Source organism: Falco rusticolus, chromosome 5 (assembly GCF_015220075.1).
Source record: "Falco rusticolus isolate bFalRus1 chromosome 5, bFalRus1.pri, whole genome shotgun sequence".
In the NCBI taxonomy this organism is placed as follows: domain Eukaryota; kingdom Metazoa; phylum Chordata; class Aves; order Falconiformes; family Falconidae; genus Falco; species Falco rusticolus.
In genome coordinates, this window is record NC_051191.1 from 60323518 (window position 1) to 60347818 (window position 24301).

The 24301-nt window shown below is 40.7% G+C and overlaps 2 protein-coding genes across 2 annotated transcripts in view; both read right to left on the minus strand.

The window, feature by feature from the left end:
* Positions 1–16800, minus strand: part of RIC8B (RIC8 guanine nucleotide exchange factor B) — a 37182-nt gene extending 20382 nt beyond the window's left edge. Inside the window, exons 1-3 of the mRNA XM_037388881.1 lie at positions 16647–16800; positions 13530–13577; positions 1843–2451 (exon numbers count right to left, since the gene is read on the minus strand). Of these exons, the coding sequence (XP_037244778.1) occupies positions 1843–2451; positions 13530–13577; positions 16647–16733 (744 nt within the window). The 5' untranslated portion in view covers positions 16734–16800. The remainder of the gene's footprint in view (positions 1–1842; positions 2452–13529; positions 13578–16646) is intronic.
* A 6534-nt stretch (positions 16801–23334) lies between these two features.
* The window catches only part of RFX4 (regulatory factor X4), a 78699-nt gene continuing 77732 nt past the window's right edge, over positions 23335–24301 (minus strand). Inside the window, exon 19 of the mRNA XM_037388644.1 lies at positions 23335–23607. Coding sequence (XP_037244541.1) covers positions 23335–23607 — 273 coding nt within the window. The remainder of the gene's footprint in view (positions 23608–24301) is intronic.

A 24301-nucleotide genomic window follows, 5' to 3' on the forward strand; every position in this document is an offset into this window, starting at 1 on the left:
AAAATAGTTACTAACACCAGAATTTCCTCCAATCTGAAGGAAATTTTCCTGGGATGAAGCCTCCCCCATTCCACAGACAACGGCCACAGGAAACCTCATCAGGTAACACCACAACTGTGTGCCACCTCCCACCTGGCCTTCTGCAGTAAACTGGACTTTTCATCTCTCAAGATTCCCAGTATTTTGTAAGAGTATACTAACTTCAAGATCGAGATTTTAAGAGCTTACTTCTCAGGAGGTAAACATGTAATATAGCATCACTTTCCAACTTAACACCTGACATTATTTCCTCCACACAGAAGAATTTAATCACAAAGACGGCAATTTTCAAACTCTGAACTAGCAAACATTCATGTAATTGTGTTACGTGCTTGGCTGAGTAATTTTTCTCCACTCAAGTTTTTACCTCCAAAACAATCATTTACCTATATAAAGAACTTACTTTGACAAAATTAAAGATATTTTTCTATAAAGGTCTAAGTCAGGAATATAAATGAGAGAAAAGTCCCCCACTTCCTTTACACTTCCTTGAAATTCAAAGTATTAGCTTCTCTGATTCTTTCTCCCCACTCACTCAATTTTAAATGTCAGGATTTCTTACTTAGCATTTCCTTGAGACATTAAAACAAAGAATAAGCTTCAGACCTTTCTGAAGTTTTACATTCTTTTATGAGTAAAGTCTTATTTGCTGTTTAGTTCAATGCACTTAGGGGAGTTAACTGTCCATTTTAACTACTATAAACTTCTGCTTAGCTTTATATGCTACATGTTTACAATGCCCAGTGAAAAGTTAACAACACTGTTTCAGACATAACATGATGTGGCCTAAAAATGAAGATTCCCTATATAATACTGTTACTGTGGCACAGACCTGGGTTATTCAACAAAATTATCATTTCTGTTTATAAATTTAGAGATGCAACACATAGGAAGCACATTTACCCAAGGAAAAAAAAAAAAAGATGTGGTGTTAAAATGAAAAAACAAGATAAATCTTATTTACAAGAGCTAACAATGACAGAGCATTTTGTTCTCATACTTGACTTAAAAGGTCTCATTTCAGTCCCAACCTGGTGCTTGGAGGATGGGAGATAAAGATATTAAAAACAATACCACCCTTCCCTCAGTTATTTGTTAAAAATTCAAGTTGATGTGCTTATCATCATGCCCAGAAAAACAGAAGAAAACTAGGGAGACTTCTCAACTCTAATTACTATCCCATTGCTATAGTCCACAATCTCCAGAGATGTAGACATCTGATACACATTAAGAAGTTTTTCCTAACCAGCTAATTATTACTGAACAGCATTTGTTTTGTTTTGGAAATCTAAGACTCTGATGAAATAGTCATATTTGCATTTTTTATCTGAAAACATGTATCTCTAACTCACATTATATAATCCAAGCTATTCTCCCAGAATTTGTATACACATGCAAAAAACCCATATAGATTAATTTTTTTGCCCAAGTAGTAACAAGAACAAAAAAGTTGTTTTGGTATTCAAAGCACTGAACATCGAAGCATTAAAGCAGTATAATAATCATAACCATTAAAGACGACAGCCTCTTGAAAGGCCAAGATCATCAATACATGACAGAATCAGAATTCAGACACACAAATTTTCTCAGACTGATTCTGCACATAAATTATGATGCAAAATTTCAAGACAACCTTTGCATTTTTCAAAATAACAGCTATCATCTTCAATCAAAATTAAAGCAGCAGCCGTTGCTCTGGGGCTTGGACAATAACTGCCTCATGTTAACGAGAGAGAACCTGCTCATTCTGTCTCTGGCAGGCTAAGCAAAACCAATTTAAAAAACACTTTAGCTAAGCCTTACCTCGCTGTGGACATTCCAACTGTCAAGCGTTACATTAAAAAGAGCCTTTAGCGCCTCAATGGCACAATCTGTCTCTTGCAAAGATAGAGGAGGCCTGCCACGATCTTCTGCTGCTTTATATTCTTCCATCCATCTTACACTGAGGGAGCTTTCCAAAGCCCGAGTCAAAACTTGCACACCTTGTAGTTCCCGACGCAACTGTGATCTAATATCCGTGTGCAGAAGCGACAAGAGGAAGAGGAGACGCAAATCAAAGCATTTAATGTCATCAACAAACTGTTGGTCCTTGCATTTCTCCAGAAGACTACAGAGCATAGCTGCAAGATTCAGTTCCAAACTGAGCTTCTGTGCAACAGCACTATTAAAAATTATGTTACAGAGGCATTTTAAAGCTTCTACTATAACAGGAAATTCAGACACTCTCTCCAAAGGATCTTCCACACTGTCCAGCTTTGCTAGCCTCATAAGGATCTGCATGTTCCTCTTCGTGGTTACAGGCACTAAAACCTTCTTGTCCCTAGAGAGAATCCGGAGGGCCTCCAGGCAGGCAACTTGACATGAAGTTTTTGTGTCCTTTTCAAGGATGTTTAGAATTCCCTCACACAGTTTCTATGCAAACACAAACAAACAAAAAAGGAACAGTTTTAGCATCAAAATATTGGTGGCATAGGAAACTACTTTTGCTAAGCTTCCATATAGCTTTTGAGTTTTCAGCTGACTTGACAGACTAGGTCGTCGTGTATTAGCTCTTCAGAATATGAACTACTGCAAAAGACCTCCAGTGATCACCAAAAGCAGTTTTTCTTATGGATACAATCCAAATACATCAACAATATTGGCAAAAGCATTAAGCCAAGATGTCAGATGCTATCCACCACTGCCAGTTACGAAGTTTACTCAGTGCCAGGACTAAAAACTTGAGTAGCCAGAGTAGCAAGGCTAGAGAGAAGTTTTAAAAATACATCAAAATAGAACAATGACACCTACAGTACCTGCAGAATTACAAGGTGAGGTTGTTTCTGTCAGGAGACTGGGAAAAAAGAAACCAAACCAAAATAACTGCTGTTCAACACACAAGTATTAGTACACTCTATGTTCGGTAACGCCTGTAATGTGTGTTGCCACTTCGACCTAACCTATGGACTTCTCCCATCCTCAGTAAGATTCTTAGAAATGTTACCTCTGACACTGAAACATAATGCAATTTTATTGGAAGACTCCAGCTGTACTAGATTTGCCAAACCAGCAAAACTGCTGCTTTGGCAACACAGATTGAAGTTTAATACCGACATGACTGCTGGGGCAAACATTAATCATGTAAATGCAGCATAAGGAAACACAACACTCCAAGAATCTGCAGGTCAGAACAGTAACATCTGAATTATAGAAGAATTACCTTTTATAAGACAGGAATGGACAATCAGATGATCAATCAAAAGGGAGAAAAGACAGGACAGAAAAGACTGCTTGATGAGGGAGGACTACATAGGGGTTTTATGAGTTAAGCTCAGGACAACATGAGTAGTCGTGGCTATCAGAGCCAGAAGTATAGTTACGAAGAAGTTCCCAAGTAAGTGGCAACACAAACTGCATTGTACCTCACAGGACACACTCTCTACCTGCTTCTCACTCCCTAAGCTTTGTGTCTTGACCATTGACACAAATAAATTACCAAAGAAGCCAGCGTAGCAACTAAATTGAATAGCACTAGTGCAGAAGTCCACTTAGGACCTGAAATTCATATAATGGTCTCAGGCAGTACATGCCAATAAGAAAGTGATAAAAACAAGCATAGGAATTCTAGCAAAGTAAAAATAGTTCTTGAGGAACGGTCTCTACAATTGCAGCCTTCACCACCACAACAAAAAGGCAGGGAGCACAGCAGCCCATCACCCTGACCCAAAGTTCAAAACAGAAGTTCCACTTGGGACATCCAAGCAAATTTCATTACTGTGATCACTGACAATTAAAGCCAGAAAAATAATAAATAAAAAAAAAAGATCTAAGTCTAAAGCAAATCTAGAACAGACACTCCAGAAGAATAAGGGAGAAAACACAAATCTTCAACAATGTTAAAAGACAATCTGCAAACAAAGTCAGACAGTAGGGATTCATAATATGATTTCTAGTATGCTTCTCCCGCGGTGAAGCCCACCCAAAAGCACCACCCAGAGAATGAAGACCATGACTCCATCTCCACAGCTCTCACTAGATTAAACCAGTAAGACCCTGAAAACAAGGAGTGAGCTCCACCCCTTACTATCACCCAGGCAACATGAGAAATCTTTGTCAGAATACTATAGGCACTGCAACAGCATAAAACTCACATTTGACCATCTGTACAGGCACGAAGGTACTTACGGTGGTGATTTCATAGACAAGTATCTGGAAAAAAGACACTTAAATACAGAGTTTTCAGAGTTCTTCAACATTAATCTAAGGCTCCTCCCACAGATCTGTACAACCCCCTGATTTAAGCATAGTAAGATAGACCTGCACTAAATGTTTCCAAAGGTGGCATCTTTCAAGTGTTTGTTAAAAATTGCCTAGGAAACAAAAAATGACCAGTCTAGATCCACAGTCAAATTATCTGGTCACAGCTCAATTCCTTACAAGAATTTTGCTCCTATTGTTAAGAGAGTTTTCCATACAATTAACTTTGCTTTGCAAGCTGAAGCAACAGTTGTGAAGCCTGGTTTTGAGGACTAACACAGTTACTCCTGTATGGAGTCTGAACAGACAGTTCAGAGAACTCCAAGCAAAGGCCCATTTATTCTGTTCCCTGTTCAAGCACATTTTTATTAGAGTTACAGTCTTCCTCGTTGATATCAGCTGCAACGAGGTGGTCTGTAATCATTTACTCAAGTTCAACAACTGGTTCACCAACAGAACTCTCCTTCTCGTTGGGAACTATGTAGCAGTACCATATTAATGGCACAAGAAGCCTAATTACTAGTCTTCCCCAAATAAAGATGCTGAATGAACACTTCAAAGACATAGTGGGTCAGACTGCCTGCCTTACCAGTAAATAAATACAGCACAAAACCATATCTGACTTTTTGTTAACAGTACTGAATTTTTTTCTAGGACTTTAAATACCAAGGATCACTTCATGAAGTATCTGATCCAATCAATACTCACTGAAATTAAGGGGAGCTTCCACTCATTTTTGTTAGCAGAGCCAATATACATTTTGCATCTGGTGCTCCAGTCTTTAATCTCAGTTGGATAAAACCTGAATGCTCATTTGACTACATAGAAATCAATCCTCCCAAATTCAGACCGATTCCCTCTCCGCCCCCATAAGTTGCACCCACCTGCTGCTATGGAAGTGTCACTGCAAAATGTCAAAAGCACTGCAGGGGACATCCCAAAGGGCACCAAACTCCCACTGACTTGCCATAGGAGGTGGAAGCCTAACCCTCCCTCCATACATTTGAAAACTACCTTTGCAATTTAATTAAACATAAAAAAGATCATCTCATGGCTTCAAATCTTAGTGAAATGCAGTTAACAGAAGATTCTTAACTCTCAATAGCTGTACTAAAGATAGATACTAAACAGAACACAAGTTATTTTTTTAAGATTTAGCAACTTACAAGTTTAAAAAACCAAACCATTGGTGGGCTTGTAAGGTACTTAATTTCCTACATGTTCCTGAAGCCTTGGCTGCATAAAAGATTTCACAATATAAGGAAGGCTGGAGTTTATTTTTAAAAGCATTAATTATACAGTCTTATGCATATTAGATTAACAACTAATCCACCATAAACTTAAGAATAAGGTACTAAGGTTCCTAGCCATTACAGCAAAATACAATTTTTTTAAGAGGTAAGACTCACAAAAGTGAAAAACACGCAGGAACTACTGACAAAGTTCTCTGGAGTTAGACCCTGGTGAGCCAGCAATAGTGATTTTAAAGGAAGCAGCACTGAGTTATGATACCACCACTTGCAAACCTGCTGAAGTCTGTGACAGTGAACCACTGCTGGCCAACCTCAAGTGTCAATAGGAGCATCTGATTATAGCTGAAGAGCTATCCACGGAAAATTGCAAAGCAAGGAAACAGATTTCATTCTATTAGGAAATTGCCTTGGAGATAACAAAAACAAAATGCCATACAGCACATTTTCTGCTTTCTCCTTGATGGTGTGAGAGAAGTGATGCACAGAGAAAAGAGAAACACTAAAGGATATGACTGTAAAAGCATTATTACCCTTTCCATTTCCTTTAGGTGGTGCTTTTTCTACTGTCCTGTAGGCCATTAGCATGGCATAAACTAAAGGGCACAGATGTTACTTACTCAGTTGGAAATGAAAGCAAGTGAAAGAATTTGGGCAGCAAGGTACCTCCCCACTCACAGAATGTACGATTATTGTCCTAATTTCACAGTTTTACTGCTATCCCCTATATTGCTGTATGAGTTTAACATTTTTTTAGTTCTATCCTTTCAACATTCAGAAGGGAGTTTGACTTTCATCAGTTGTGCAACAGCAAGATGTGGTTTTCATATATTTTTCCACAGAACCAAGGTAGATTCTAGCCTTTTTAAACTTTTTTAAAAAATTATAAAATACATTCATATCTCTGAAATTCAAGAATTCTCAGCTTTCAGGCCAATAGTAAGGTGAAGACAGAGCAATACTCGCCATTCCTTTTGTCTATACTGTAGTGTGAGTAATGGCAAAACATTGTAAAATTTTATTGCATGTTAAAACAGAAAGCCCAGAAACACCCATTTGTCATCTTGTCTTGACAAGTAAAACATTAATCCACTTTAGTCTTTTATCCCCATAGCATAAATGCTTGATGCTAAGAAGCAATACAGTCCTATAGAAAAAAGCAATATCCTGAGATACCAGAGACCTGTGTTTTCTTCCTTGCTCAGCCACACATTTTTTGGGTGGCTTTGGGCAAAAAGGTACCATCTCTACTTCCATTTTCTTTCGCCATCTTTGTTTACAGGCTGCTTAGACTGGTTGGGGGATGCACGAGGGGGAAAAGGAGAGAGGAGCACTGTAAGTGCTTATTAGCAGGTGCTTGTATTTCCCAGGCTCAACCTCAGCTGGGGGTACTAGGTGTTTGTGAAAAACAGGGTACTTCATGACCTTGCTCTATGGGGATGCCTGCACGTAAGGTCCTTTTCCACCTCCTCTCTTTGTGTTTGAAGATGTTTAGAAAGCACACTTGACCTATATTCACTTTTTTCAATTCACAGACCACTAAACTTTGGCTATGTTATGTCAGCTGAATTTACTGTAGCTTCTCAACACCAGAGTAATAAATGTCTTGATGAGAAAATTTCCCTTTATTTGCTTCTCCTTCTTCGGCAAATGATTCTCTTTACTTATATAGGCCTCTGAATTAGACCAGGAACAAGAGAATATAGCCTCCACTCAGCAAGTATTCAAATCCAAGCAAACACCACTGCTTTACTGAACACAGCATTTAATATGGACACAGATTATTCAGTGCTAGAGAAGCTGCAATTCAAAGGTGAACAACAAAAGTTCTGCTAAACATTACAGAAATAGTGTACATACTTTTCTTTTCTGCATCTTTATTTTTGAATTATGCCATAGATGCTTTAAGTACCAGAAGAGGTATGTTTCTTCGCAATCAAGCTTAAATTAAAGCAAGAGGAAAAACCACAACCTGTTGTCAAATTGACTTGGAAATACATGTTGTTCCCCTTTTCCACTGTCTCCAGTGACAGAGCATACTAGTAATAAAATTGCCAAAAAGAGTCAATCAAGAACAGAAATCCTACAACGGCAGAACAAGAGTGGTGTGCTTGGTTTTGTATCACCTTTGTTCATTTCTCAAGATCAATGTTCTTTGTATATTTCTAGGCATAAATACATCCATCTTGACTAATAGCAAGTGATAGCAACATACAGGAAGCTATACGAGTACGTCAGACTGAAGAAATTCTTACTACACATGTTAGGCTTAACTTAAGCAAAGATCAAGCTTTTTAAAGAATGGTCCACAAAAATCAAATGAGTCCTTCCCACTCTAATAGCTGGGAAAGAAAAGTCACAGGCCCAACAGTGAGTGCTTGCTTACTCTTTTAGCATGGATGAACCAGAAGCCACCATGTCTTTGGCTTCATTAGGTATTATGTGCCAGAGCACATTTATTTAGGAGAATGGGAACATCCTAAGTAGTATCAGGTCATGCTTTCCCTCTCATGTACTGGCTTAAGTCGCTCTAGTTCACTTTGTCTTCTGACCCATGTTTTTCATTATTTTCAAATTTCAATTTTAATTAAATTGTCTCTAGGGGTTCAAGAGAAGTACGTTCTTAATTTAATTCAACCTAGTTCTGCAGCTGTTCAGTGGTGAGAATGGTTAATGAAATCAGCTGTAGTGCCAAATACAAAGGAACTGTATTTCCCCCAAAAGGTTGTATAGGTCTGCTATTGTTTACCCCATCTATATTGCTATCTATTCCTCAAACTTACCTTTACTTTACTACAAACATGAAGATTCAGAACAGACTCTACCCAGTTTTCAGGGAGATGAAAGGAACATTAGCAGTAACCACAATAAACTGCACATGAATTTTTACAACTCCCAAGTTTCAGTGGCTCTCAAAATTATTTAGAAGCTTCTCTTAAAACACAAGTTCCTCTCCATCTCATATAAGGCAAAATTAAGCATTTTACGTGTTTCTTCTATTTTCAGTAGACTATGCAAATCAATGTTGCAGGAAACCAAAGCAAAACTATGTTTTGGCAAGTCAGCGATAACAGATTCCAGGAGCAAAGAGGCATAACTTGGAATTGCTGAATAAGAATGTTCGCTGATCATTACTGCTAACAGGACCAGCATTAAAAGAATAAAATAATTGTTTCAATCTGCTATGAAGTTTTAGAGTTAAGCATCCAATGCAGTATGAAAGTAAGCCCAAAAGTATTTGAAATGTTAGTTCAAGCTTTCATTTTCTCTGGAAGTCAAGAGAACATTTATATAACATTTACAATCAACTGTGTTGAATAATGGGACAATTAGATAACCTCCTCTGAAAAGGCCACGCTCAGTTTTTGCCTAGTCTTTGTGGACACATAAGGGCAGAGAGGGAAGGTGTACACTTGTATTCCTTGAGGTTTCAGCCTGCTCCACTTCAAAACCTCATTGTTCATCCCCCTCAACAGGAGGAGGTCAGCCTGTTTGGTAGAAGCCTGCCAGCTCTAACACGGCAGAAGTTCAAGTCACAGGTTTGAACACGTGAGAGCTTAGGCTAGATGGGCACTCTTGCAGGTAAGGTGAAGAACATGCTCAGTAATCCATGTTGTCAGAACCAGTAGAATAAACACCTGTTTCAGAGTCAAAGAAAGGTGAAATTCTGCATAGCTGCACTCTCAGCAGCCCTCCTTGACCTCTCCACTGAACAGGGAGAGGGAGAAGCTTTTATGAAGTCTGTAACCCAGCAGTGAAAGAAGGGTGTTAATAGGACAAATGGGTCTCACTGGCTTGACATAAATCTTAAGAGATGTAAAAACTGAAAAATGTTGGATGGGAGTGGGCAGAACCAGAGGGAATTAGAACAAATGCTTAGTATTAATGAAGCAGACTTAGTAACTTTTCTTCTCTTACAGACCGGTACTCCCTTAAGGGGTTTCAGTAAAGTTAGAACAATTAACAACAACAATTAATGCTAAGATACCACACACTGTGCCCACAGGAGTGCTTGAGCTTGATATTTTTACAGGACACTGACTAACAGACTATAAAAGCTTGTAACAAAGTCACTGTAAGGAGAAAAATTCTGCACCTTTGTGGCTGCAGGAACCTCCAGACCTCCCAGAAGTGTCACAGTGTCAACAGCACTAGCCAGTAACAAGATTTTTCTGAGACTTAGACCATGACGGCATCTTGTTGCATCAACATACTTTACTGCTTCCATCCTTCCAAAGTTCAAATATGGTACAGTGCACAGCCTTAAGGAATCTCCACACATCATGAATTTAATTTGGAAAGTCCCACAATACATTTGATATGATTCACCATCAGCTATTTCAACACCTTTAAAACATTCGGCAATGTGGGGGGACAATGCTGTTTTGGTGATTTTCTTCATACTAAAGGAGGCCTTGAATTTTAGATCCATTATGTTCAAATTGAACCTGAACAATAAATCAAGAAAAATGAACTCAGACTTCAAATTACAGGACTGAACGAACACACTAAGTTGGAGCCAGTAGAGTAGAAACCAGGTAAGTACTACAAAAAGTGAAGCAGACAAAATGTAAGGAGTTGAAAAGGAAATATGGCAATCACGAAGACCCTGCCATTTCAGATAAGAACATGGCTGATGAGTAATATTCTTACATTTGGCTGCTGCTTCCTTTTTTACCCCCCTTTCTCCCCCAAACTCAGCATCTTCATCCAATTTAATAAGTCAGTTTGGGTTCCTCTCTTGGTCTTTTCCTGTTTTATCACCTAGGCAAACGGTGCTGTAGCTCCTTCCAGTTGTGGAATGCTGTGGCTAACTAGGGAACCAGTACTGACAGACATTTTCAGGACACAAAGAGTGCTGTGATTTTCTTACCATTTTAAGTCTCTAAACAGCACAAATGCGTTGCTGCTACAGAAGCAGGATTCTGACCTCTCAAGGTACAAATAATGGAGAACAAAGCTGTTAAATAATAAGAAAATGGTTCTAAAAAAAAAAAATATCTTCCTTTTTGTATTAGGACATGTGAGGCTTGAGCTGAAGTGCCCACTGTGCCACATCAAGAGGGACATGCTATGCCAACACCTCTCTCCAAGGCGACTGCCCAGTCAAGTTATCAGATATTCATTTTCTGGAGTTGATTCCAGCATAGACCTAAAGAACCAACTGTTTGTGTGAACCATGCCAAGCTGCTGGAAGTGTTGTTTTGTCCCAGCAAAACACCACGAAGAACTTCTTGGCTGGCTGAGACAAACAGAGCTGATTAAGGCAGTGGGGTTGCTTCAGAGGAGCTTAATTTCAGCTGCTATCCCAGAACATATTTACCTCTGGCTGGCAATTTCTGTACTGTTTACACACACAAACTGAAAACAGGCTTTCAGAAATTCTTATTTTTTTATCAGAATATGACGTTAAGAAGGAATGGCACCAGCTTGATCTGCCTGGTATCTGAGTAGACCTTACAGTACAACACAGGTTGCCAACTGATAAATATCAGTATATATTTATATAGCACCCATCCTATAGGCCAATACAAACACATGCATCATTAAACAAAACAACAAGGACAAGTAATAGCTCACATTACAATCTTCTGCTTTTTATTATCCTGTGATGTATTAAAGTCCTGTGGCTATGTCCAGATAGACCAGCTTGATAGCATTACCTCTCTTCCTGCCTTCTAGGGGACAAAACCTACTTTCCTCCTGGAGTTCAGTCAAACTCACTGTTGATTCAGTTCACAGCCTCAAGCATCATAATTTCATAGCCATATTACGGCAGAACAACTGCTGCTGTCCCGTTTACCCAGCTTCTATAGTCAAGCCAGAGTTTTGACCTTCCTGTCTTTTCTATTTTACAGCATGGCACTGCTACATATGGGTTCTCCTCTCCCCGGGCTAGAAAAGTGTAAAGCACAATTACGCCTATGTTACAATACAATTACACTACAGAAACAACCTTGCTATAATTCTAAGGTCATGGCTGAAGCCATGTGGTGAGGCAGAGGAAAAGAACTCGCATTGCTATTGTTGATCTTTTAATTGCACTCTTGCATAGACGTGAACGACTTACAACAAATTCTGTGAGACTTGCTGGAGTAAATAACTAAAAGCAAATTTACTCCTAGGCATGAACAAATCCAATATGCCACAAGAGACTGGTAAGAATTATAGATTGCATTCATCAAGTTATATGGCAAGTTTCCAATGTTTCTCTGTATTTGCTCCCATAGCTGAACTTCAAGTCTACTACATGACTTCATTATGGATTGTGACTGTCTAAAATCTTTCACTGCAATCATTCTAAGCTAATAGCAGCAGAACTACAAATACTATCCACTCAAGTGTATTTTAGTATTACTAAATTAGAAACTGAACTCATTTCTGAATTAGCATGAAGCTACATCATGCAGTCTTCGAGCAACCTCCATTAATTTTGGTGATAACTTCAGTAGTTTGCTCTCACCAAGAGTGTGTACTATTTTACCTTTCAATTGAAAGCATTTTTATTTTTTACCTTAACTGATGACAGGAGAGTGCTCAATGTTTTACAGATACTAAGGGTATCGAGCATATGCAGTTGAGTATCTGTTAAAAAAAACAGAGCAACAAACCAAAACCAACCACACAGAGAAAATCCTACACACCTCCACTCTCCCAGCACTCATTGTCTTTGCTCAGCATTCGCCAACTTGGCTTCTATTATCCTTCCCTATGTTCTCAGGTACCTAGCATTCAGTTTTCCAGACTAGACACTTCCTCATTCTCAATGTAAAAAGAAGGAGAAAGGATGGGGAGGGAAGAGAGGGAAGAACACAAACACAATGGAAAAAACAAAACAAGATCCCATTTGAGTTCTCCTATAAATCAAAAAGGACATACACAGTCCACCACATCACCGAACATCAGCTTCAAACAAAATCATAGACAAAGCCAAGGTAAGAGGTCTTTGAGTCATCCATGTAATAAGGAATTGTAACTTAAGATTACAGTACACATAACTGATGATTTTGCAAATGCAAAGGACGGAGAGACTTATCAACCCAACCATTTATCAGAAAGACTTAATACCTGAAAACATTTAGATTTTGCAAAATCAATTTTTTTTGTGTCCAATTTAAGACAAGCTATCCTTGCAGGAATCTTGCAAGAACCTTTCTGCAAGAAAAAAAACTTCAAGCTTGAAATCAGAAATAGCAGGAACATGCAGCCTCATTCACTAATGAACACTTTCTGAATAAATATACAAATCAGCCCAAAAACTAGTTAGAGAAAAGAACAGCGGGGTCTCGCCATTACATATTACACCATAAAAATAACAACAGGAAGAAAAAGAAATCTATGTCCAAGCTTTAAATGCAAGGCTGTGGATGGGTCTAAAGGGACCTGTTCAGCCCCAACACACCTGTAAAGCTCCGTTCTATAACACAGAAACAATTTCCATGTTTGGAACCTGACATGCACAGTACACATTCTGCTGCTTACAGCTACCTTCAGATTAACAGGCTTCTGTACCTCTGTCTCTCCTACAGCTCCATAGCTTTCTTCTGTACTTATCCCTTCAGCTCAATCTCCCAATATTCTTTAATTATTAACACAGACAAGAAATACATCTCTAATATTGCTACCTGCTGAGGAGAAAAATGGAAAAACGCATTGCAAAATTTTTAGATTAAAAGCAAGTATCAATACTCAGTATATACAAAAGAGTATCTTTATTCCTCCATCCCGTCTCAAAACCTGTACCCAACAAAATTATTTATGGGCTTTTCTGTTACTACTTTTATTCAAGACAGGTGTTTATATTAGGGGAATTTGCTTTTCTCTTTCAGAAAAAAGGGGAATGGTAGGTGTCATGTCTTTGCACTGAAGAAACAAGAATTAATGCAGAACTTTATAATCACTACTTGCACCATTTCACAATGGCAGCTAAGTTAAGATAATACTTTGCCCTTTTTATACTTCTAACCAGAGTAGGTACGCAGCTCAATAGCCTATTTTACTCACCTTTCTTTTGTCTTCATCTTCTGGATCAAATCTGAAAATGGTCCTATTCTGTAAAAAAAAAAAAAAAAAGTTTGCATTTGTTACATGAACATCAGCTACCAAGTATGTAACACCCACAAAACCATTGCAAAATTTTACAAGTCTGGTTAAAACCAGCCTCAGATAACGAGGCCATAACCATGTTAACTGATGTCCTTTTCCCATTCTACCCAACTGCAAGAGCTTCAGTAAGTGGCTCCAACTAACACTTTCAGAATTACTACTGGTGCAGAGCAAGCCTTTATCTGTGAGCTGTGTTTCTGATGTGAGTTAACAACCTCATGCACAGCACTTCACAGAGTGAAAAACATTAGCTATAGCCTTGTGTTTACAAATATCTTATTACTCAGATTATTCGCCAAGCACTTCTTGTTTACAGGCTTCTGAATGCACTAAGCCTAAAGTGTCCCAAACCAGAACAACTGTACTACAAACCCGCCCAGAAAACAAGTAGCACAAACCAAGTAAGTCTTACTACAAAACCTACCAGTTTTCATATTGTGGCAATTTCCAAAACACACTCTCTGGTACAGCTGAACATGAGATAGACATGGTCTAACAATGAGTACTTATTTCCTGTTAAACACTTCAAATAGTAATTGAGTCTAGCTCCACGTTAGTACCCTGAAGTATGTTATTAGTGAAAAATTACTCATATGGCACAAAGTTTATTCTGCCAGTCAAAGAAAGCAGTAATACCAGACAGTTATTTTAAGGACATTTTAAAACTTCCCAGCTAAATGAGTAAGCATGAAGAACTGCTTCTAAAAAAATAAAATTATCAATTTTTATTACTTCTAATATACAGCTTGCTACATCATGCAAGTGACTGAAAAACAAAAGTGACCCTCCATAGCACATTAGCAGGCCTCTTGCCTTTCATGACACAAGCTCACAATTACACTGAAAGGCCTTGGACATCTACCCTGCCATCAAGGTTTACCAATATCAGTTAGATCCTTGAGGATGGCAGGAAAGTAATTACTCTCCTTTCTCCTACAGGGCTCCCACTAACACTACTGAACAACGCAAGTTCAGCAAAATGCCAGCCAAAAGCAGGTGAATATTAAGTGATGACCAATTAACCAACAGAAGGCAATCTTTGCATTTGCACATTAACATTTTTGGAAATTTACAACAGAAATGTAGCAATAGTAAGTACTGTAAATGCTGGAGGAACAGATTCAGAAGAATCACTGCAAATGGGACAGCACAAGGGAGCAAGAACAGACCTATTAATTACTCTCATTGTAGTTATTCTGTAGCCACCTGCACCTTCAAACTACACTTAATCCATCCTTTCTCTTCAACTAAAGCATATTTAAATTGTTATTTGGGAAAAAAACTAAGGAAACCTAAAGCGCAGAAGAGGCATGGGCAAAGATCTGGAACCTGGAGTACCCTGCCCACCCTTTGCTGGCCCACAGGCAATATATCTGAGTTAGTAACACACTGCACAGAAAGAGAGATGTAGGAAACATTAAGGCAAACTTCTTAACAAGAAACACAATAAAAGAAATGTCATATTGAGACAGTATTAAAAGAGTTCCATGCCAACTTCAAAAGAAGCATTTAGTTGCACGCGTAACCCCAAGACTCCATTCAAAGACTTGAAATGACAGAACAGAAACACCACTAGTTTTCACTCGGTCCTTGAGAATTCAACTTAAGCCTAAATAAATTCATCTGGGGAAGCTGCTGAGAAGGCACAAAATCCAGTACAGCAAAATTATGAAATGTTTGTCTGCACTTTTTGTCTGATAACATTTAACAAAAGGTTATTTTCAAGAGTCAAATCAGAAGATAAAAAGGTTCCCTCAATCAGAATCCTTCCTCTATACCTTAGAGGTCTGCGAATTAAGAGATGTGTCTAATGAACTCCAGACCTATCAATCCTTCAGAAAAAGTGTCCTGCAGCTGCGTCAATCTCTGCATTTGAATTTCATGTGCACAAAGGCAGCCTACGTATAGACTGTTGCTCAAGCTTCTTCTAGAGGCTCATTTGAGTGAAGATATCAGTTACTGCCATTGTTAAGACTTAAAAAATACTGCACATAAGACAGCAAACTTCAAGCCATGTCTTGGAGACTAAAGAATAAACTTCACCGGTCCACATTCATTTGGCTTTTCCCCTAATCAGAGCACTAGGAATCTTTAACTAAAAACCTCAATGTTTGTTCCTGTAACAGATTCCTAAATTTCGGCAGATAGTCAGTTCAACACAACTGCATTTAAATTACATCCAAAGCAAAACTCTCAGTACCACCAGTCACAGAAGTATCTATGCAAAGGACAGAGACAAAACCTGATGGGTTGAGACGTGAGCTGTGCAAATAGACTATACTGCTCTACTAGAACCTAAGTATCAAAATGACCCTACCAGAGACGGGAAATAAATAAAACCCACCTAACTTCACTCCTATTTCTACTTCCCAACATTACTGGGAAATCCCTTCACTTCTTGACTTAGCATACGCATATCGTACTGCAATGGCAGTAGACACTAATTAAATTTACTCTTTAATACCTAACGGGTTGAGCTTCCAACGCTGACATAACCCTGCTTACAGATGGCTACCCTTTTCCCTTTGCTGGGCCAGAATCAGGAACACCAGGCGAGGCCTGGCAGCCCATCTCACACAGGGCCCTCCCAGCGGAGAGCAGCTCCTCGGCTGCTGCCACGGCCGGTGCAGAGGCCTCTGCCCCCCGCACGGCAGCGAGACCCGGCGGCAGCGGCCTGCCCACCCAGGGCACATCGGCCGGGTGAGCAGGCACACAGCCTCTGTTACTGCCCGGCCTCCTCCCCCAGGGATATGCAGGTTAGGAGGTTTCTGAGGCAAACTTACGCTGTGGAACAGCTCTTTCCACAGGCTGATCGCCGATAACCCGCTACGCTACACGTCTGGCACGTAAAGCCGAGGCCAGCCGGAAGGCGCGGGGGGCCCAAGCCTGGCGGCGGGCTTGATCTACCCGCCACACGGCTGGTTTGCGCTCCCGGCCAAGTCTGGTCTCCCCCGGCACTGCCCTCGCTCACCACCCTGGTACTGCTGCGCTGTTCCCTCCCCAGCGGCCCGTTACCTCCTCGTTGTACCGCGCCAGGACCCGCTCCACCGCCTCGGCGCTACCGCGCCCCTCCACGGCCTCCAGCACCGCGCCCAGCTCCATGCCCGCCGGCCGCCGCCCGCTCCTCCGCCGGCAGCAGCCGCCGCTCCGCCGCGCCCTGACCTCCCACCCCGCGCCCCCTGACGTGACGTGACGCAACGGTCCCCTTGGAAACCGCCCGGACTGGCAGGCAGTCCTCGAGAGCTATTGGCTGGAGAGGGCGGCGCGGGCAGCCCCGAGCTCTCCTATTGGCTGCCATCTCGCCCGGTCCCGCTGGCTGGAGACAGCGACGAGCGGACTACGACTCCCAGCATGCTAAGCGGGGGGCCCTGCGGCGCGCGGCGGGATCTGCGGCGCTCTGATGCCGCGGGGCACGCTGGGTGCTGTAGTCCGCGGCGGGCAGCCCCAACGGCGCCTGGCGAGAAGGGCGGCGGAGCGGGATGGAGAGAGTGTTCGAGTCCCGAGGGGCCGCGCCGTCCCGGAGAGCGCCCTTGGGTTGCTTGGTGGCACGAAGCACACACCGACATATGCCCTCCTCGTTATGCCTGTCCATTTGTGCGCTGTCTGCGACTTGCCCTGTGCTTACCGTGCCTGTCACAAGGCAAACAGCGTGCCGAAACAAGGGCTGGCCACTTTTGCTCAAACTTTTAGGCAAAGCGGTGACACCACAGCATTTTGCAGTGCCTTCACTGCACCTGCCTCTGAGCCCAGGGCAGACACTCCAGTGTATGATGGCGGCAGGGCTGCCTCCCACCCCCACCCTGCCCGCCGGCCCTGCACAAAATGGCACCTGCTGGCAGCCTGAGCCCAGGGGCAGTGCAGAGCAGAATCAGGGCTCCGGTGTCATTGGGCCTCCACCACTGGCAAAGTCCGTGTCCGTTGCCTGATGTGAGCCTTCACTGTAATGTCTGGCAGCAAAATAAACCCCTTTTGCTCAAGTCCAGCCCAGCCAGAGTGGTAGTGGTGGTACATGAAAATTCTCCATTCCCATGTGGAGACAACCCCCCTCTCTGAGGGACAGCATGGCTGCCTTCCCAAAACTGGCCATGTATCCTTTCACAGAGGGGTCAATATATTTTTCAGAAGGTGCTGATGTGGGTGTGAGCAACCGGGGCGGTGCGGAGGAGAGATGCCTGCACCAGGCCGCTGCTGTGTTCGGGATGGCGGGGGGGCTGCATGGCAGAGCCTGCCGCAACGGGGCAGAGGTACACTACATCTCCGAAGTGCTTTGCAAGACTGTAGGTTTAAACTACATTGAGAAGACATGTAGTATTTGCATAATTATGGTGCCCTATAATCAGAATTCACTGTCCAGAGAGCAGAAAGCAGTTTCTTAAAGTTAACAAACCCTCATGATAATAAAACTTCGGGGGAGATGTGGCCAGTCTCTCCTTGAAGTATTTATTCCTTCAGCAACAATTCAGGAGGTACTCTGTGGTCATGAAGATAAACCTTTCATCTCAGACGATCAGCTCCATGGCAGAATATACCACAGGGGCAGCGAGGTTCCATCTGCAGATGAGTGGTGGCTTCGCAGGGGCAGTGAGGTTCCATCTGCAGATGAACGGTGGCTTCAAAGAGCGCTGAAGGTGCCAAGACACGTCGGTATATGCCTCTGTGTGTTTAAGATGCAGACTCAAACTAGGATCTGAATTTTCTGGTTAGGGGTTTATTGCCACAATGGGTTGAACTGAGATACAAAGCCAGAACAACATGGTCATTGGACTGCAAGGAGTAACAAAATCCAGCCCGAAATGCGTAGCCATTTCTTCTGAGTCAGGTCTGTGTGTGTGCTAATGCAGCTTTTAAGAAAAACCCAGCAAAAATAATCCTTAGCTTGTTTGATTTACAAATCTATAATAGAGCATAAGCCTGCCTAGATTTACTTACAGCACAGCAAAACACTAATTTCTCTTGTACATAGCCAATTAATTTTTTTAAAATTAAAAATCCTAAAAAATAAAGACTAGGAAACTGTTACTGCCCTTTAAAGGCACATTGTTATTCATCATCAGTGCTTTTTAGTTTCCACTTTATGTAGCATATGAAGGATTAGGATCTCAGTGAAAGAGGGGGACAGATTGCATCCTCTACCAAAGAACTGCCAGACCTTTTCAGATGGGTGCATACCATGAGCCCTTCCCATGTTAGTCAGCTTTATCTAAACGTTCCAAGCAATGTCTGCCCCTGAATTTCATGGGTTTCAGGGTCAGTCACGAGAGAATTGTGGGGCTAGAGAGGTCAGAGGCCATTTTTGTCAAAGGGTGGTGACCTTAGCAGCAAGAGGTAGCCTGACAAAAACAGGATTCATGCTAGTGAATGGAGTTCTCACTGCTCTTCTCCCGCTGAGTCTTTTTTTCTACCTGGTAATGAAAAATCTTGAAGGATTGTAATAGCTTTTTATGTGCATATATACATGTATGTTTGTTTGTGTGTGTATACATCTATCTAAAAATATTATATATGTTATGTTAGTCATGCTATAATATACATTACAAGATACTGTATTGTATATATTACGTATTATCTATTTTTGTTGTATGTTTTAAACTATGAGGAAGATTACAGTTTTAATAAAACGTGTATTTGTTGTGAGAAGACAGAAGGTGAGCGAGAAAAAAAGAAAAAGAAAAAAGTAGAAGAAGGGAAGATAAAGTGAAAATGACATTGAGTATTTTGGCATGTGGTATAAAAGCTTCTTCAGAAAGATTTGTGTAGTCACGTATTTATATACACATAAATATATGGCTAGGCAAGAAACAGCAGTTTCAGTTACCATGGTCAAGGGAAAGGCTTAATTAACAGGTTGCAGGCTCTGACTCAGGAGATTTTGCAGTTTGTACAGGGATGATTTAGGAGATCCTTGCTGCTAACTGTTGGAAGAAGGGTTCGCCAGAGTCAAGAAGATGCTCAATATGAGTTATGCATCTTGCTCAACTTTATTAGTTTCTAACACTACTTATATAGAACCGATACACATGCATATTCGTAAAGCAGAAATATAATTGGTTAGTAGTCTCTAAATGCACGCGGTTCTCACACCCCTAATTATCATGACTAAAATAAGCATTCTATCCATGTAGCTAATTGTGTTGCTATGCTTCAGCCTTGTAGTTTGTTACTCCCTATATTCCCATACCTCTCCCTATCTTTCTTGGCCCTGCACCTGCTTTCCCAGCAGCTGTAGCTTGTTACAGCCACGGCCTGTTGGCACAACATAATTACTTGGTCTCAGGATTCAAGAATAGCTCAAGGCTACCTTTCGTGTTAACTTCAGCACAGCAACTTCAGTACAGTTCTGATTACAGGCCTATTCTAATACCGGGCCTGGATTGTGCAGATCTTCAGAGATTCTAAGGCCATGCTTCTGCAGCCATTCTTCTACAGCTAACCAGCCATTCTACCCAGAGGTTATCATCCTCTTATGAGCCACTGCACTTCACAGCCTGGTATATACCCTTGTGACCTGAAAGTCATGGTAGTTTATATTAATAAGGTGGGCTCTGACCTGTGGTTGTTGAGGAGGGGACCTGCTTTCCCTTGCAGCGCTTCTGATGCAGGTGGTGATGGTGACCTCTGTAGAGCTGTGTTCGGTAATCTATGTATTGCTCCCCGTGAATGTCCAGTTTAAATTTCAAAGCCCTCATCAGGAAGCAGTTCAAAGGTAGTTGGAAGTGCACATGCAGACTCCTATGGTATCAACACAAGTTTCTAAATTAATTAAAAAGAAAAAAGGAAAGAAAGACTGTGGAGGTTCTTTGCAAAAGACTTTCAGGGCCTTATGGGACTGATGATGTTCTGTGACTTTTTTATGAGCACTTTTGTGGTGCTGCTGTTGGTCAAAATTCCCCCCCAGGACTTTGCACACAGTGTTGCAGTTCCCCACTCAGAAAGTCTTTATTATTTATGGGGCTGACACTGTGTCTGATATCCATCCTCCTTCCTGAACAGTCTCCCTGAGCTCTTGAAATCAGGGTAACTGAGTTGTCCCCAAATGTGTTGAAGGTTATGGCACGTTTGTTTATTAAAGTAGTGTCATTTTCTCTTCTCTTTCGGTCGATGGGGATTAGACTTTATTTGGTTTTACAAGTTACTGTGAAAAATGTAGGAAGTGCTTCAGGGTTCCCTTGAGTAGTGCAGGGGTTCGCCTCCATCCTGATCCTTCCAAAGACACAGCTTTGACTCACTGGTCAGTTCTGCCCACAAACGGCTCCCCTTGGAGACACCATGGCACGTCATGGTGAGCAGTCTGTCAGGTAACTGGAGGTTGATCAATGTTCAATAATGAATGAGTGCACAGGATCACAGTGGGCTCTTGGCAGATGCAATGCAATGCAGATATTTGGAATTCACTGGAGAAGAGAAAGTAGATTTTTCTATTCTAGTGACACTGCCTTTCTCATACTGATTTGTCACATTCTTGATGAGACAAATATTTCTATGCTTGTTAATAATTAATTGGCCAAAATCAATGCTTTGATTTAAACATCTTCAATAACAAAAGTAGGACTTTGGTCTCAAACACATCAAAACTCCAGCTGCTAAAGACTGGCTACGGAAAAAGCTTCCTCACATGACTTACTTTCTTCACATGTAGACAATTTTGCCTGAAGGTAATCTGAATAAGAATAAAATAGATAAGATAGCCTATGCCTGATCTCCCTTGTCCTTAATAAAAGTGAAGAATAAAAGTATATAAGTATATGGGGTAATAAAACCAGCTGAGAGAGGTAAAGTTTCAGGAGGTCTGTGACACTAACTCAGGAAACAAAATTTCATCACGTACCTAAAGGTGGAGATAAGGTCCTAGTGTGTTTCTGAAAATCCCACCAGGACCTTGGCTGAATATTTAAGAGCCTGGACAGTTGCCAGACCTGGCCTGGAACATCCTTCCTCCCTCAGCCCTTGCAGATTTTCAGTGCATTCCTCTAGTTACTTTAGACCCCAAACTCTACCAGTTTACCACTAGTTAAACATGCAATGTTATGAATTTTATGAAATCTGAGAATTTTGCCACATTATTTACTTACCTAAGGAAAAATTACTTCTCCATTTACTGTATTCCAGCAGCAACATGTTTGTTACAAGGTAGTGAAAAGGAGAGAGCACATCTTACCTGCCTCAGTGAATATAAAGGCTTGGGTGAGCAACAGCAGCAAGGCTTAAACTGAGCAATACTGAGTCATCTATCCAGTCATGGCCATGCACAGTTTGTAGCTGCAAGCACAGGTGTAGGGCTACAGTGACTGTAAGTTATATATATTCTCAAGTCCTTTGTTGAATAAAATCATACATGGTCAAATTTAGGATTTTTCTTAAAGTTTGCAATATATTGAAGTTTCTGTATTTAAGTAAATTTAAATGGCTTCTATTTAATTTCAAGAACTTTATTTGAGTGTGAAAATCCCTCATATATCTTGCACAACTGTACATATAACACTTATGTCCATTTTAGGCATAAACATGGTTATCATCACACTGGGTGCTATCAAAGATTTTATTTACAAAACAATTACTAAAATGCCTAATGTCATATTTCCATTTATTTATTTCTTACCCATAGGGTAATAGGTCCACCATAATTGCTTGGTGCATTTTATAATACAGAAGAAAAGGCTATGTTAATAAAATCTAACAAAAACTCACAAATAGCTACAAAACTGACAGAAAATGTCTAAGAAAAATTCTCCCCAAAATACAATACATTTTTCCACACATACACAGTACAGAATAAGTTCAAAGGCACAGCTTTGAATTTTGCTTTTGTAGAAGTATATAGAATTATCACCACGTGAAGAAATTGAGAGAACAATTTCATACCTGTCAATAGGTAATTAAGTGAATAATCATGTTTGCATTGTCATTTTCTTTACATAATTGCTTCATATCATCATATTTAACATATGTGGCTCTGAATCCAAAATCTTCCCAGTCCCCAAGTCCCTTCTTAACCTTGTCAATACTGACCAGAGAAGTTAGATTTTTCCAGATTGTGCAAACTTAACACAAATACATACATAATAAGAACAATAGTCAACTTAAGGCAGTGTATAATTCAATGCTACATGTCTTTTTTTCTCTTTTGTAAAGATCAAACTTACTGAATCAACAGAAAGGTGCATCAATATACAAAGTTAGGTGTAAACTGAAACCTATAACATGTGTCTTTTAAGGAGCCAGATAGAGGAATTGATATGAACAAGTGATGACTTGGCAGAATGGTTTTTAAGGAATGTATTAAGAGCTTAAAAAGAAGAATAGATGACAGGGTTTTGCTTAGGGTGAATTTCCTGTCTTTAATTCAAATTATAAATATTACCTGTTCCAGTACTTTTTTTGTAAGACTCATTAACAATTGCCATTAAGTGAGGGGGGCAAAAATGGCTCACTCAAACTGACATCACACAGGGTTGGCCCACATGCCAGAATTAAAAAAGGCACAGATTGGCCCCAAAAGTGATCTAGAATAGCACAAAAATCTTTTTCGGCTACAGGAACATACAGTCATACTGGTCTGCAATCTGTCCACATTATGAACTATGTTTATTTGCCCAGGATCTTTTCCATCTTCACCTCCCTTGAAGAACGTTCATGAAAAGTCACACATAACATGAAGTTTTTATAACTCTTTTAAGTATATGGGCTTAGCTGATACCAGTCATTTTCATTTAGCCCAACCTGTGGTGGCTTCCCCATTGATATAGGCAAAGCCAGGAAAGTGTTGCATGTGCTCATATTCAGAATTTCTGCGTGTAGTCAAGGGGGTGTACATGTCACTAGAATTTCCGTATCTTGTGGAGTGCATGGATGGGCTTGTGTAGCAGGAGTTTGCGGCCGGGACCTCCGGCCAGCGAGGAGTCACCGGTGTGGGATGCAGCCTTGGAGTACTGCTCATCAAACAGGGCTCCATTCTTGATGTTGGGCTGTTGAAAGGGTACTACAATAAAAACAAAGAAAGACAAATTAAAGAATCATCTGCCACATACTCAATTTTAAAATAAGGGCTGGTGGTATCACAACTCTGTGTTTAACAAAACCAAAATCATATGAATTACCAGCCCTCCAACAACTAGGTGACATACTGAAGGTGGAATATCAGGTAACTAGTGCATGCAGTCAAACCACAGTGTCAGGGAAAGTCTTGCAAAGTGGCCACTGCATTTAAATATTGAATTAATTTATCAAAGAGCTTCATGCTGGCAGGTATATCTGCAAGTAGAAAAATAAACTGAATTAATCCAATCTTTTTCCCCCATCTTTTACTTGAAAACTTGGTATTCATTAGAAAACAGGGTATAAAATGTCCCGACTCCCGCTCACTCAATTGAGTTTTGAGGGATGAGAGCAAAAGGATCTTTATTACTGGAAAGGTGCCTTCCTTTTTAAATGTTCACAAGGCATCCTGCCATTTTCTGCAGAAAAATAGTATGGTTTGGCCTCAGAGTGAGCAGCCAATCAGAGAACTTGTGAAAAGAGGCAGACAGAGGAAGAATCTATCTATTCCCCAGCTGTTCTCAGTGACAGTTGGAAACTAGAAATCAAAGAAGTTTGACAAATGCCTCCCACTAAGGAGAAGATGTCTTGCGGAAAGGATAGGCAGGAAAACAGCTTTTGCCTTCTACAGCCACAGG